The sequence below is a fragment of the Ctenocephalides felis genome, unplaced genomic scaffold (genome assembly GCF_003426905.1).
Source record: "Ctenocephalides felis isolate EL2017-DRISC unplaced genomic scaffold, ASM342690v1 CF-g0.4_SCAFFOLD_03573, whole genome shotgun sequence".
NCBI classification, from domain to species: domain Eukaryota; kingdom Metazoa; phylum Arthropoda; class Insecta; order Siphonaptera; family Pulicidae; genus Ctenocephalides; species Ctenocephalides felis.
This window is the reverse complement of record NW_020539727.1, coordinates 15,537,288-15,552,649: the sequence shown is the minus strand read 5'-3', so window position 1 is coordinate 15,552,649 and position 15,362 is coordinate 15,537,288. Positions and strand designations below refer to the sequence as shown.

General features: G+C 30.1%; 1 protein-coding gene across 1 annotated transcript in view; it reads right to left on the bottom strand.

Annotated features, from left to right (window-relative positions):
- Positions 1-14,747, bottom strand: part of LOC113389613 (G-protein coupled receptor 84) — a 39,681-nt gene extending 24,934 nt beyond the window's left edge. Inside the window, exon 1 of the mRNA XM_026626631.1 lies at positions 14,484-14,747. Coding sequence (XP_026482416.1) covers positions 14,484-14,747 — 264 coding nt within the window. The remainder of the gene's footprint in view (positions 1-14,483) is intronic.
- Between the last annotated feature and the right edge of the window lie 615 nt (positions 14,748-15,362).

Genomic DNA, 15,362 nt, shown 5'->3' with positions numbered 1-15,362 from the left:
AATAAAGAAGTAAATTCAATAAAAAGGCATTTTTACAAGAGATAAATTAAATAAATAGTTATTTCAACTCTGCTGATGAATTTCTGACGAAATACCAGATCAAGGTTATCTTTGTCAAAAATGTACCCATGAAATTTATATTTTGCATAGGTTGTATAATGTAGCTATTATTTCGTAAAATTCCTTTAAAATTAAAAATAAGGTAAAAATGACCAGGTGACAAATTTTCGAAAAACAGCAAAGAACACATTTTTACAAACATGAATTAGCTGGGAGTTTTACTGGGCATAGTCAGATAGTTTGATATGCATTATTTGTGATGTTTGTTGGTTTGGTTTCCACAATACAATAGCTTAAAGTCAAATTGGACCTTTGTGCCATACATTTATTAACTTCCCGTAGGGTAGTTATAGTAATGGGCCGAAAATCGAAAATGAAAATTTTTGCATTTCTCGACGTTTCGAAGGTTTCTGAACATTTTGGCATACCTCAGAAAAAATTGATGTGTGTGTGTTTTGTACGTCCGCATTTTTTCGTCTGGTTCAAAAAACATCCGATTTCTATTGATAGGGAGATGTGCTGATTAGTTTTTGGCAAAGGCAGGTCCAGCAGTTACGGAGATACGGAGCAAAGAGTGCAGAAAATAGAAATCGAGTTTTTGTTTAAAAAACATTCAATTAGTAATGATTGGGAGAAGTTATTATTACTTTTTGGCAATGGCAGGCCCAGCCATTTCGAAGATACAGAGCTAAATGTGCAAAAAATGGCAGTTTTTGAAAGAACTAAGCGTCCGATTTAAATGATTCAAAGAACTTTCAGCTTGTTTTAACAGAATAATTGATTTTGGAAAAAAAAATTGTATCATTATTTTTCTTTTGTATATCGAAAATAATTCAGATTTTATTTTTAATTCTGACTAAAGTTCTAATGTACTTTGAACAAATAACTTTAACTTTGCAATCCAGTTTATATAATTCTTATAAATATTAGATTGTCAAATATCTCCTTTCCGCTTTTTTGCTCTTGGTTTATAATACAAAAGGCGGAAGGGAGATATTTGACATCCTTATATTAGTCAATGTTAGAATATTTATAATAATCTATTTGAAAACATTCAGTATTCCTCGAACATTTCGTTACGGTACGGGAAGTTCCAGCAATTTGTCTTAAGGCACGATGCCATACACCCCACTAGTTTCTTTATGTATCTGTGAATTGATTCCTGTTTCAAACCACCTAAATTATAAGACAATTTCCACAAAAATACAATTTCCCAACGCCACTCTCAAAATCCCCTCGTTCATCTTTCTCAACCGAAATGAGTCGTATTTTATAACAAATCTGTTTCCGCGTAAGAAATTGTGAAACATTTCCAAGACAGATGTTCGATCGATTAATTTCTTTCTTAAGTTCTTATTTTGTTCCACTTTTGACGTCATAGTAGATGTCCTTAATTATCGTGTTATCACAATATCGTTAATGGGTAATCGTTAATCGTTCCGACGTTCTGGCGAAATGTTTGTTTACCAATAGAGGTGGACCGACCCCCCCCCATCCGAAGAGAAAGAGGTTGGGGGTTGGGGGGCGATCTTTGGGAATAACATCGACGACGCAAATTGGTTTGATTTATTGCCATTCGTAAGGAAACGAGTAAAACATTTGATGGATAGACGGTTATATATAATATATATATATATATATATATATATAATATATATATATTATATTATATATACTAGGACGCACGTGCTCACATCTTAGTCGCAAATCTATTTGCTCTTTTGTGTTATGACATTTATATAAGACAATATAAAGACAATGATGATTTCATGACCAAATATAATTAAATTGATCTATTCATATCAACACTGATGATGAGACAAATCATATCCTCGAAACATTTCAAATTTTCAGTTTTTGAAGTAAAACTTCTTTAGGCGCGACTAGGGTGTAAATCCGTACAAATGCAACGGAAGTGCGTTACGGCAGATAAGAGTCGAGTGCCAATTATTCGTCATTCGCTCTCGATAATATAATTTCCATACGGGTCGATTGTGATTAGACGTCGTGTATGTGAATAGAGATCTGTCATTGTTTGCGTAACGGCATCAACGTTGCATACGTACCGATATCAACAAGGAAATCGGCATAGATAAATAAACGTTTTGAAGTTGCATCGTAGTACAAATCTTGATTTAATGAAAAATGCCTTAATTAGACGAATATTTTATCCTGTTCCTTGGAAATAATAAAACAAATAAATTTGTGCCGTGTACTAAACTTGAGTTTTGATTAAAAATTATTTTTTATATTATTCGGAATTTATATAAATCTTTGAAGTTATTGATGGAAAAAAATATTTTTTGGGCAAAACAGATATTTCACCAAGTAAAATGTTTTTTTGAATTATTCAAATGGGACGCTCCGTTCTCTTAAAAACTGAGTTACCGTAGACCTACCTTTGCCAAAAACTAATCAGCACGTCTTATTATCAATACGAATCGAATGTTCTTTGAATTAATCAATCGCTTCATCATCCGTGTTCCCGAAATTGTCGACGAAAATATGTATCCGCACACACACATATAAGCACACACGCACAATTAATTACAATTATTGAAAAATATATATTTCATGGTATATTTTTTATAGAGATAACTCTGTATATAATCTTGATCTGGTATTTTGTCATAAATATTTACCAGCAGAGTTGGATTAACTATTTATTTAATTTATCTTTTGTAAAATTGATTTGTTTAACTATTTATTTACTATTTATTATTGTTTACATCTTTTTCTGGGTAAATGTTCAGTTGACCTCTTTTTACCCTACCATCGTGTAAGTTTTCATAGAATTTATATGAAAAACTGTTGATTGTAATTTAAAATTAATAACACATCTTATAGAACAATTAAATAACGTATACTAAATTTTTTTATTAAGGTCTCGTAAACTAAACAAAACAGTGATCACGACCAAAAAACTAACAACGAAACAAATTACTTTTGTTATGGATTTTCAAATATAGCCGATTCTCCCGACGTAAAAATCAGAGTACTGTCTGGTTATACATCTTTTGCCCTCTGCTATTTGCAAATATTGTTGTTAATATTTTTTAACTTTACTTATTCATGATATATCATTGATGGACCTTTTTACCCTCGGACCTTCAATCCCTGCTCTATGAAATCTCCAAAAAGATGTGAACAGTTCCAAAAAATATCAAACTTTTTCAACAAAAATCAAACTTTCTCCAAAAATGTCATTGAAATCGGACATCCCATGTTTCTTATAATGTTGAATAATAATTTATAAATAATTAATCCTGAAGTTACCTTGTGGATCAGGTACTAAAATAAACAATAAATAAATCCTAATAAAAATTAATAATTTTAGCATTTTAGTTTTAATAAAATAAGTGTTCTTCTCTATTATCATTATTTTATTCCCTTGTGCCCTTTGCACTTTTAATTTAGGTGCTATCAGCAGTCTGTGATCTTGGAGACTATCAAGGTAAATACACACACACATATATATATATAATATATATATATATATATAAATGGTATAGTAGTAAGGTATAGATAGCTCTAATGATGACTTAGACGTTAAAAATATCCAATTGCAAAAGGGCGAGGTCGAGAGGCTACACCTTAATTGAATTTTCTAATTAGGACAGTACATTAATTAATTTTACAAATATTTAACAACAATATATTAGACACACCTATACAAAATGAACGAGTTCTAGATAATGTTAATTGTAAGAATTATTTTATAAAGGCAATTCTGAAAAAATACTCAGAGCAGAGGCCGAGGACGTTTCTTTGTCTATTTAACAAGGGTTTGCTAAAAAATCAAATTACTTTTTAGCTAATTATGATAAAAATCAAAACAATGAATTGCCTTAGAAATTGTCAAATATAGGCAAAATTTTAGTAGAAATTAATATTATGGAAAAAATCTTATTACTTCAGACACATCTAGAAGCCTCTTAATAGGCAGATTAATTTTAAGGTATTTAGGTTTAGTTTTAGTATTAAAAGTAAATAAATTTTAAAATATTTTATTCTTATCTGATATTTTGCATAATATCATAATACAACTAAAAATAATTTTTTATACATACAATAAATTATCAAATTAAATATAATATAACTTAGATTTAAAAAAACGTGTGTATGTCACTAACTCCTCCTAAAAGGCTGCTCCATTTTCTATAAAACTTTGTGTGTTTGTCCATGTGTAATGTCGAATTGTTTGTTAAAAATATACACATTATTTGAATATATTTACCAAAATTTATAAAAAGATATTTAACAAACATATACGCCAATCATCACGTCCGACTTTGCCATTTTCCCGTCACTCATTTTCCGACACACTTCAGTTAACTCCAAGAAGTACCTCACACATTATAAAAAGAAGTATCAAGTATACATATTCTAATTTTATCTCCGAATGTCATAAATATACATTTTGATGAAAAGCTTTTATTGTACTTTACAAAGTTGCCGAATAAATTTGGCACCGGCAGAATCAAAGTTTACGCCACTTTTGAGAAAGTTCGAAAGCTCAAAAGTTCAGCAGCTTTTTCCAGACAAACAACAAATATATGAACACCGATAGAGGTCGTAAATACTGATATTTTTAAATCTTTTTATACTGTTGAAATAGACTGTAATAAAATTGATAGATAGATAAATCTTGTGTTTGAAACTAATGGTAATGGTAATGGTGATGTGATTTATATATGATCAATCGGATAGGAAGAAGTTTATGTTACAAGTTGGAGGAAACTAATAATAAAATTTATGATCGGTTTGAAATATCATTACTTTTTGGTTTAGTACTTTTATATTAATATTTTGTTCAGATAAATATTTTACAAAAGACAATGATACGACCATAAACTTTTCCTGTACAAAACCCTTTAAAAATCTTTTACCTCGATATCTCTATTTTATCTCGCAGACAATTAATTCTGACAAGCGTTGTAAATAAATGGACCGTAACAAAATACAAAATAATAAAACCAGCAAACAAAAATACAAAATGATGTTAGGGTAAAAAATAAAAAATGAACCGACAAAAGTGTCGCAGTAATTATAAAAAGCGTCTCACCGTCCGAGGGAATGAAAATGATAAAAAATATATGAGCTCTATTTGCCAGAGATGAATTTTAATTTGCGCCGTCGGAGCAATTTCATTTCTCGCCTCTAATTGCTTTTGAAATTATGGGAAACCCGGAGGAAAAACGACAAATTAAAAAATAATTTGGATACCTATTCAGTAATTAAGAATTTATTCATAGACTTAAAGACTATGTACACCGAAGGTTTGGATAAATATTAAAGGAAGCTAAATAATTGGATTTTCTAAAAAAATGAGTGCGTTTGTGAACCAATATTTTATCTTTTGTTGACGTTTTCTTAAAAACAGCTGAGCTAATTTACATTAAAAACTGTCTGATAAAATTATATAAGTTGTGATTAGTTTCGCAACTAGCTGAATCGTTTCTTTAGTTTTTCCTCAGCCGATCTTTTAACCACTTTTTGATAGATATGAGTTTGCGAATTGTTTTGATTAGATTTTAGCAATAATTGGTTGGCCAGTAATAATTGGTTCCTAATTAAATGATGATTTTTCTACTTGAAGAAAATTCTAGAGAATCATAAAAAATATTATAGGAATACGAAAAGTGGTTGAAATATACATATTCATTAAAGTTTGGAATAATTATTTATACAAACCAAACAATGATTAAATCAAATATGGTAAAATAGAGTATACAATCGAAAATTTGTTTTTAATATATTTATAAAGCGTTTTCTAAAGATTCATTGCTGCATCTATAAAAAAGTTTGATAGTTTGGGAAAATTTACAAAACCAATTAATACTAGACATTATTTAGTTTCATAAGTAGTTTGAATTATTTACTGATATAACAAAGTGTAGCAAAGTTCATATTCCTTTGGTGAGTCGATAAAGCAAAATATTAATAACAGATATGACGAAAACATAAACTTGAAAGTTGAAAACAATTTTTTTCGTCTATGCAAAAACACTTTTAAAAATCTTTCAAATACCTTTGCATTAAATTAAATTTTATTATAATAATATTATTATTGAGTAAATTGACCCATTTTGGATGTACAATTCGTTAAAATGTATTATGAAAATTAGACAAAAAAGATTTACTTTTAATATAAGATATATAGTATGACTGTGTCACTTTTTTTAGATCACCAATAATTTTCCTAATTATTAAAGAATAATTGTAATTGATCATATTAATGCAGGGCGCTGTAATGTTTCATATTAATGTAAGGTCAATGCAATGACGTAAACTAGTTCGAACAAACATACTTCAACTTTAAATCAGTATAATTTAGCAGTTGTTACGACTGTCACCACCGTACCCAAAATAATAGAACATTTTATCTACTACCAGGTCTTCACAAGGCAACCCAATGGGTGTCTATCTATCTATTATCTAATAGATAGATATACACCCATTGGGTTGCTTTTTGAAAACCTCGTAGCAGAAAAAAAATTCTCAATTCTCAGTTCAGAATTCAATAAAATAAATCACTAGAAGTATATGATGGTCTTACTCTGGATGATATCCACTAATTGATATATAATACTTTTCAAAATTTAATTTTGAAAGGTTATTCAATGGTAGGCTTATATATAGAGGGTAAAAAGTGTAAGGAAAGTAGTAGATAATAAGTTCCATATAAAAATTATTATATTATTATAACTGTTTCCGTCTTAATTCAGGTCAACGACCTTTTGGATTATATACATATATATAGTATTCCTATATATATATATATATATATATATATATATATATATATATACAGACACGTATCCTTTGATATAAATAATTATATACATCCATCTTTTTGTGTGAATCCCGCGCCATTCATCAGGGCAACTGCTCCCATTAATCTTGTCTTTAGTTTCCTCTCGAAATCTCTTCATAAAAACTATCTCATCTCTACACTGACTTACCAGCTCCACGAATTTCCTGTACATATACAATTTCTGAGGATGAGGTCGTAGAATGAGGTTCATTTGCCCTCCCAAAGCAAATAAATTTATTCGTCGACATCTGCAGATACAATATTTGCTTTCTTTCCACACGAGATGAGAATTATAATTCTTTTGTGTTGATAAAAAGGGTATATGAGGAAGGATATGATCTTTTGGCTATTCTTTATGGGCAGGGTTGAAGATTTATAAGAGAGCATAGATTAGTTGGGACTGTTTTGATAAATTGGATAGTAATTTGTATTGATTTATATACTTGAAATACATAACAATTAAAGTAAGGTAGGCTAGGTCCAAAAGATCCAAATTCACTTTGAGCAATTATATTGTCGAAACCAAACTAATTATATCAAAACAAATGACACGTATCAAACGAACAACCATGTGACTATGTTCAGTAAATCTCCCGCCTAATTCATCATTGTAGAAATGTGTTTTTTGCTGTTTTTCAAAAATTTGTCACCTAGTTCTTTTTACCCCATACACGGGGATAAATGGGACATCCAGCAGAGCAAAGAAGTACAATGACTTATTTTTAATTTTAAAGGAATTTTACGAAACAATAACTGTTTTATTCGACCTATGCAAGATATAAATTTCCATACTACATTTTTTACAGAATTTACACAGAGATATACTGTATATAACCTTGATCTGGTATTTTATCAGAAATATTTATCAGCAGTGTCAGAACTATTTATTTAATTTATTTCTTGTGAAATTGCTTCTTTCAACATTTTTACTATTTACATCTTTGCCAGGGTAAAATTTTAGTTGATTCCGTTTACACCACCCAGGTGAAAGTTTTTATAGAGGTTATATAAAAAAACTGTTGATTCTAATTTAAAAATCTCATTACATCTTATAAAGCAATTGAATAACATAAACTTGGAAATTATTTTACGGTCTCGCAAACTAAACAACAGTGCTCATAACCAAAAAAACTAACCACGAAAGAAAATATTTTTGTTATGGATCTTCAAACATTGCCGTTTACTTATCGATGGTGACATCGTAAGTGTCAAGGTGGTAGCTGGTTAGACATTTTTTGACCTCTACTTTCAAATATCAACTTTACTGATTTTTGATATACGTGGTGGACCCTTTTATCCTGAGACCTTTAAACCTCACTCTACCCTATATCTATTGATTATAGGACTTTTACCTTATACAGATAAAATGTCAACATAAATTCCTTCAGCGTCAAATAATTTATTAGAAATTATCAGTATAAAATGAAAACGTGTTATTTTATCATACTATTTCTCTCGTGACGCAGAATAATTTAACGAGAACCACGAAATTATTCGCCCGAAATCGTGTTTATGTTCCGGGATCATGTTCCGTCGATAAAAAATTGAAATTTACAACAACTAACCGAAATAATAGCTAAATCTAAAACACGTAGCAACTAGAAACTAAACTCTGTGTTGGATGTATAGTTTGTATTTTCATCGTGTTTTCATAAACCGATTTATATATTCATGTTTTCATGTTTTCATGCCGTAAGTTCCGTTCGGCCGAGGCGAAAATAGTACTTTGTTATGATTTTGAAATAATTTTAAAAGCGTTATTGTCGGCTTCACGATTATTAAAACTAGATAAATGGTCTCTATGTAGAACAGACGTACGAATTTCCAACAGCAAAAAAAAAAGAAATATATACATGGATGAATTAGTAGTAAGTTTTATTGAACATAAACTGAGAGATTTGATTTGTGCTATTTGTTGTGATATACTTGACTTGGTTTTCACAATATTATTGCTAAAAAATATTTGTGATTTCTTACTAACAATTTTAAATTTCAAATATAAACCATAATTGGTACAATTTTTTGGTCAAATTAATTGTTTTCGTTATGAATTAACGTTAGATTAAAATATATTTGTTTCCTTTTGAATAGATCAAAAACATTTTATTTTTTGAATTGTCAACATTTTTTTGCTCTAATGTAATATATCGACTATAAATTGTGATTTATAATATGTCAATCAATTTATCTCGAAGATTCCAAAAATATTGACAGCTGTCATTTTATAGTGTTTTGTTTTCTGTCAAAATTAGTTGGAAATTCTAAAATTTTAATCTTTCAAATAAGGAGTGCGATTTTTAATATAGCCTGGTATTTATACAACATTTTCTAGGTTATAATATTTTTTATTTATGTTATTTAAATTCAGAACCTAAATTTGGTATCGATCAAAGGGACATTTGGTCGTTTAACATTTTCCCAGTTATAATTTCACAGAATTTTTCGGAAAATATATAGTAATATATGAAGGTCCGGGGTTAAAAAGGTCCACCACCGATGTGTCAAAAACCAGCAAGCTTAAGCATTGTTTAATAACAATATTTGAAAGTAGAGGGAAAACGATGTATAACCAGCTATAACCTTGATTCTTATGACTTTGCTATCGAAAGATAAACGCTGATCTTTGAAAATCCATAATAAAAGTATTTTCTTCCGTTGGTAGTTGTTTAGCATTAGTTAAAAGTGTAATTATTTTGTAAAATACCTTTAAAATTAAAAAAATACATTAAACCTGTTTGCCACCTGACCGTTCCAAGTTACCCCGCCTATAAGGATAACGAATTTTTGAAAGACATAAAAAAGCACATTTCTACAATGATGAAGTAGCTGGCGGTTTTACTGAACGTAGTCAGATAGTTGTTTGTTTGAAATGTGTTATTTGATGTGATATAATTGGCTTGATTGTTATAATATAATTAGTATTTGCTCAAAGTCAAATTGGACCTTTGTGCCTCGCACTGCTCTACATATATACTTTTTATTAAATTTACTATAATTCATGGGATGTTACTTGAAACTTTTCAAAAAGCAGGTCAATGAAAAAATACTTAATTCATTTTCTATCTCTTCTCGCAGAAATTTGAAAATTTTGTATAAGCTCAGTAGTATTATTTACAATTATACACAAAATCCAGAATCCAACAAGAATCTGAAAGACTTGAAACGTAATCAATAAGTCGAAATACCAAAAAATACTTGGATTGGATTATACCATGTTTTATATAGAAAGTGTATAAAACTTTCAGTTTAATTGTATTGACTAAATATAGACAAACTAATGGGGTTTATTGTTTTTATAATACTTCATTGTATATAGCATTGAAGCAACACATCCTTATACACTAAAAGTATTAATAATTTAGATTCTCTAGAAATTGATTTGAATATTCCTTACTTAGCAAAACAACGTTCGCCGGGTCAGCTAGTATAATATATATATATATATATATCTGTGTGTGTATATATTAATGATGCTGGAACATATCTCTTATGATATGAGTGAATGCAGAACGATTTTCTCGTTCTGATACGTGGATGTGGATCTGCCTTTTCTCGAATGTGAAAATAAACTGCCCGAATGACGTCGGCGATGGAAATAGATGATTTCTCAACAGAAAAATTGTGGAGAAAAATTTTATACCGATCCAATAACAATAATCACGTACGGAGCATATATTAGAAATCGAACAGGGATGGAAAACATAATAATAAAATATATAGTCATAATACAAATTGTACATACAACTTCACTAGATATTGCATAGATTTCATTACATACTAGACAACCAGCATTGTTGGATGTTACAACTAGCCCTAAGGTTTTGGTACAACTAGCCCCAAATGTGATGTTTTCACATCAGTCAAGATAACTATTTAAATAATTTGGATGGTCACAGAAATTGTTACACATTATCAAAGATTCATAATTAACTTCCCGTAGGGAAGGGTAGTTATAGTAATGGGCCGAAAATCGAAAGTGAAAATTTTTGCATTTCTCGACGTTTTGAAGGTTTCTGAACATTTTGGCATACCTCAGAAAAAATGGATGCGTTCGTGCATGTGTGTGTGTGTGTATGTTTTGTTTGTCCGTATTTTGTCGTCCACGTTTTCGGGCGCACGGATCAACTGATTTAAATGGTTTGAAAAACATTCGATCCCTAATGATAGGGAGATGTGCTGATTAGTTTTTGGCAAAGGCAGGTCCAGCCGTTACGGAGATTCGAAGCAAAGAGTGCAGAAAATACACAATCGTGTTTTTGAGAGAACGGAGTATCGGATTTGAATGATCTAAAAAGCATTCAATTTGTAACGATTGGGAGAAGAGGTGATTAGTTTTTGGCAAAGAAAGGTCCCGCCATTTCGAAGATACTGAGCTAAATGTGCAAAAAATGGCAGTTTTTGAGTGAACTAAGCGTCCGATTTGAATTAATCAAAAAACTTTCTGCTTGTATTGACAAAACAATTGCTTTCGAAGATAAAAAAATATTACATCTTTCTTATTTTCCATAAAATATTTTTGTAATTTTGGATTAAAAATTCAAAAAATTACTCAGGCTAAGCACAGTCTAAGCGCCACTCTGGTACAAAGGTTTACCCAAGTGCGTTTAAACTGTTTTATATACTGGAGCACTTTTCCAATTTTGTGAAAACTATTGAAAAATGTGAAAATGCCGCTAAGCACAGTATTAGTGAAAATGTCGCACAGACTTATTTGCAAATGCGTTTAGACTGTGAATATACGGGAGCACTTTTTCAATTTTGTGTAAATTAGGCAAGTATTTTTTTTTTGAAATTAAGTTCGAAATGAAATGACGATTGTTAATGTTCTGGAGATAAATTGATTTATTTATAATTTACATTTGATTCGCTCAGATATACCAAGATAGCAAAAATAATGAAACAATTACAGTATTTGTAATAATATATTTGAAAACGTTTAAAATTTCTCGAATATTTCATCACGGTATGGGAAGTTCCAGCAATTTGCCTTAAGGCTCGAAGCCATACACCACTATGGCAAATAAAATTTAAAATTAGTCGATAATAATGGCGCATAATCGATATTTTATGACAATATAATTTTATATGTTACATGTCAAAAATGACGCACCTGCACACTTCTGTATACTGCGTCAGCTTTCGGGACAGTAGCTAGGCTGTTAGGACAATACTTGGAAGATGTTCAATTGAGACAAGAAAACTATTTTACTAGCCTATTGAAAATCGCTTGTTACTAATAGTTACCCTTGTTGCAATATTACAAATGAAACATAATTTACAAAAATACCCGACATTTATCAATCATCATAATTTCGATTCTGCAATGAATCAACATACCAAATATTGACTTAACTCGCGTCGAGTCTTTTACATATTTTCCTCGAATTATATATTATAACAATTTTATAAATTACAAAGATCAACATACATAAATTCAATGAAACCAGAAACCGACATAACTCGTAAGTAATTAAATATAAATTATGATTTTATCAAATCCAAACAAATTGGAGGATTTGTGCGCAATCCGTTCGGGTTATACCTAGAGAGTATTTAACGAATATAAATATTTACCGTGGGCAACGCAGCCGGCTGAATAAATATTCAAAAAATTTAACAAAATTACGTGCTGGTAAACGAATGAAAAATCGTTATTTTTTAAGTTTAATTGATGAAAAGTTAGGGTTTGCAAACATTGAAGCAAAATAAAGCATCGTACCTTAATGCAAATTGCAGGAACATTCCGTACCGTACACAAAAATGTTTGGAATACTTTTATTTTTTTTTTCAAAACTGAAAAAATTGGTTTTTGAGAGTTTGGAAATTTTTTAAATAAAATAGACAAAAATTTGATTATTTCAAATATCATTTTTTTTTTTTTTTTTTTGAAAATTCTCAACTATTTTTTAAAGTAATCGCGCAGCCTGAAACGTGAAGATATATAAAAAACTTCATTTTTGATTTTTTTGCAATTACTATAACTTACCCTACGATAAGTTAATTATGTTATTATTATTAAAGCTTAAAAAGTCTTCTTAAAATTAACCAGGGAACTCATAAACTAAAATCTTTTATTACAATGCCTTTATTACAATGTTGATCTGAATTCTATAAATCTGATTTTTACGCCTGGCTCATACGTCAAATGTCAAATGGCTTCGACAAATTATGTTCAACTAATGGGATGCATGTCATCGTTCCTTAAGGAAAATTGCTGTTACTTCCCGTACCGTAATTAAAAATCTTAGTACGAAACCCACAAAAAATACACAAAATGTGTACACATTATTAAAATCTCTATAAAATATCTGATAATTTGATGTACATATGTCTAGTAAGCATTTTTTGACCGCCAAATGACATTCTTTTAGCTTATTTTTATTGAGAGTCTATAACCGCTGGACCTGCCTTTCTAAAAATTTAATCATAAACAGACCAATGTTATTGCAAGGCCATGTTACGCTCCAAATTCCGTACATTATGCTATTGAATCATACTGAATACTGTCAAAATGTCATGTATTTGCTGTGCATTTAGGCAGTTTTTACACATAAACTGCAACGTCACTTGTATGTTATGAAGCTGGGTCATAAAAACCCTGTTATCTAACATCGTTTTTGACATTTGTGCGGTTTCTGGGTTAGGTTTTCTATCTGACAACATGAGAAAAACGCCTGACTGCATATCAACCACATGGCTTTTGACAATAGTTAGTACGAACACTTCTTCATAACATAGCCTTGCCATAACATTATACTATATTGGTTATCTACATATATATAAAAATAAGTCGGGTTTTCTTTCCTGACGAAATAACTCCAGAAACGCACGAACCGATTTCGACAATTTTGCATTCGTTGAAAAGGTTTCGCAAGGTTTGCAGCTAAGAAAATTAATGGTGCATGGCATCGTGCCTTAATGCAAATTGATGGAACTTCATGCACCGTAATTAAAAATTCGAGTAATGACATTAGTGAGAATTGTCAGAATTATGCTTGGTTAAGTCAACGAGCAATTCTTGCCGCCAAGAAATATGATGTACACGCACTGAATTTCACCATTCAATAAAAAATTGCTGGCGATTTGGTGACATACCAATGATTCCGACTGGTCTTCCGTTTGACTTCAAACGATCGCAATTTCCAGTTCGCCTTGCGTTCGCAATAACAAGTCTCAAGGCCAATCGCTTAGTGTTTGCAGGATAAATTTCAAATAGATTATTTAGAAAATTATTGTTTTTCACATGGGCAGTTATACGTTGCCTGTTCACAAGTTGGGAAACCGTCCGTTTTGTTTGTGTTAACGTCAGACCAAAAAACAAAAAATGTGGTTTACCAAAGAGCACTGCAATGAAACTGATAATTTGCGGATTGACTTTTATTTACTTAGAGAAGTTCAACTGAAAAACACTTCATTTTTGTAATCGAAATAAATTCATTACTGTTGTATAATAAAATCAAATTTTTCTTTTTCAAATATAAAACAAACAAAAAATTTCTTCATCTTTCTCACGAAACCATCTGATGGTGCTGAAACGGAGTTTGTCGGGTTTGCTAGTATTATATATATCCCTTCTACCATCAACTACCATGTCTATTATCCTTACCTTTTTGCATCTGGCCAAAGCCGCGATGGTGATCAGGTTACCAGGAATCCCGATCAGGGCGAACAGCAGGCAGGAACATGCTGCCAATTCCAATAACCAATCGGGATATCCTTCGAACAAAGTTATTTCACTCAGTGTCAAATTTTCACTTTTCAAATCACCAAAAAATATTGTCGGCGCCACTGCAGGCCGATTTTGGTCGAATAAGGAACCGTTGGGGACGTTGTCCCATTTTTCGCCCAGGGAGGGCAGGAGGTCGACCATGGTAGAAAAAAATAATGGATTTAAAACATTATTTTAATTGGAATGTTTGTTGGTTTAGATAGAAAATATTGGGATGTGTTGAACATGTTTTTAGAATTATTCCCACATTTTTAGAATCTCAAGTTTTAGAACTATTCCCACATTTTTAGAAATTTTGTTAACATCTTTTAAAATTAAATATTGTTCGGTTAATATTTTTTTTAAAGCAACAAATTCATATTGATGTTTTTTATTTGAACGTAATATTTATTAATAATTAGCAATATTAATATATGATATGATATTATTTTGTTTATATAAATAATTGTTATTATTATGTAAACAAACTACACTTAGTTTGTCCACAAATTTCAACACTTTTCATCTTCATTCACTTTTCATTTTTTCACTTTTTTCACTTTCAACAATCAACTTTTTGTCTCAATTTTTATTCAAAATTATGTAGAATTCACACCGAAGTATATATCTGTAAATAAAAAAAAATTAATATATTAATTATTACTTAATATTAATTTAATTGCAAAATATTTTTGTGTGCAAGATCCTAAAATATATTATGTTACAAAATAAATTTACATTTATATCACTATTTATTAAATAAAATAAATTATTTGA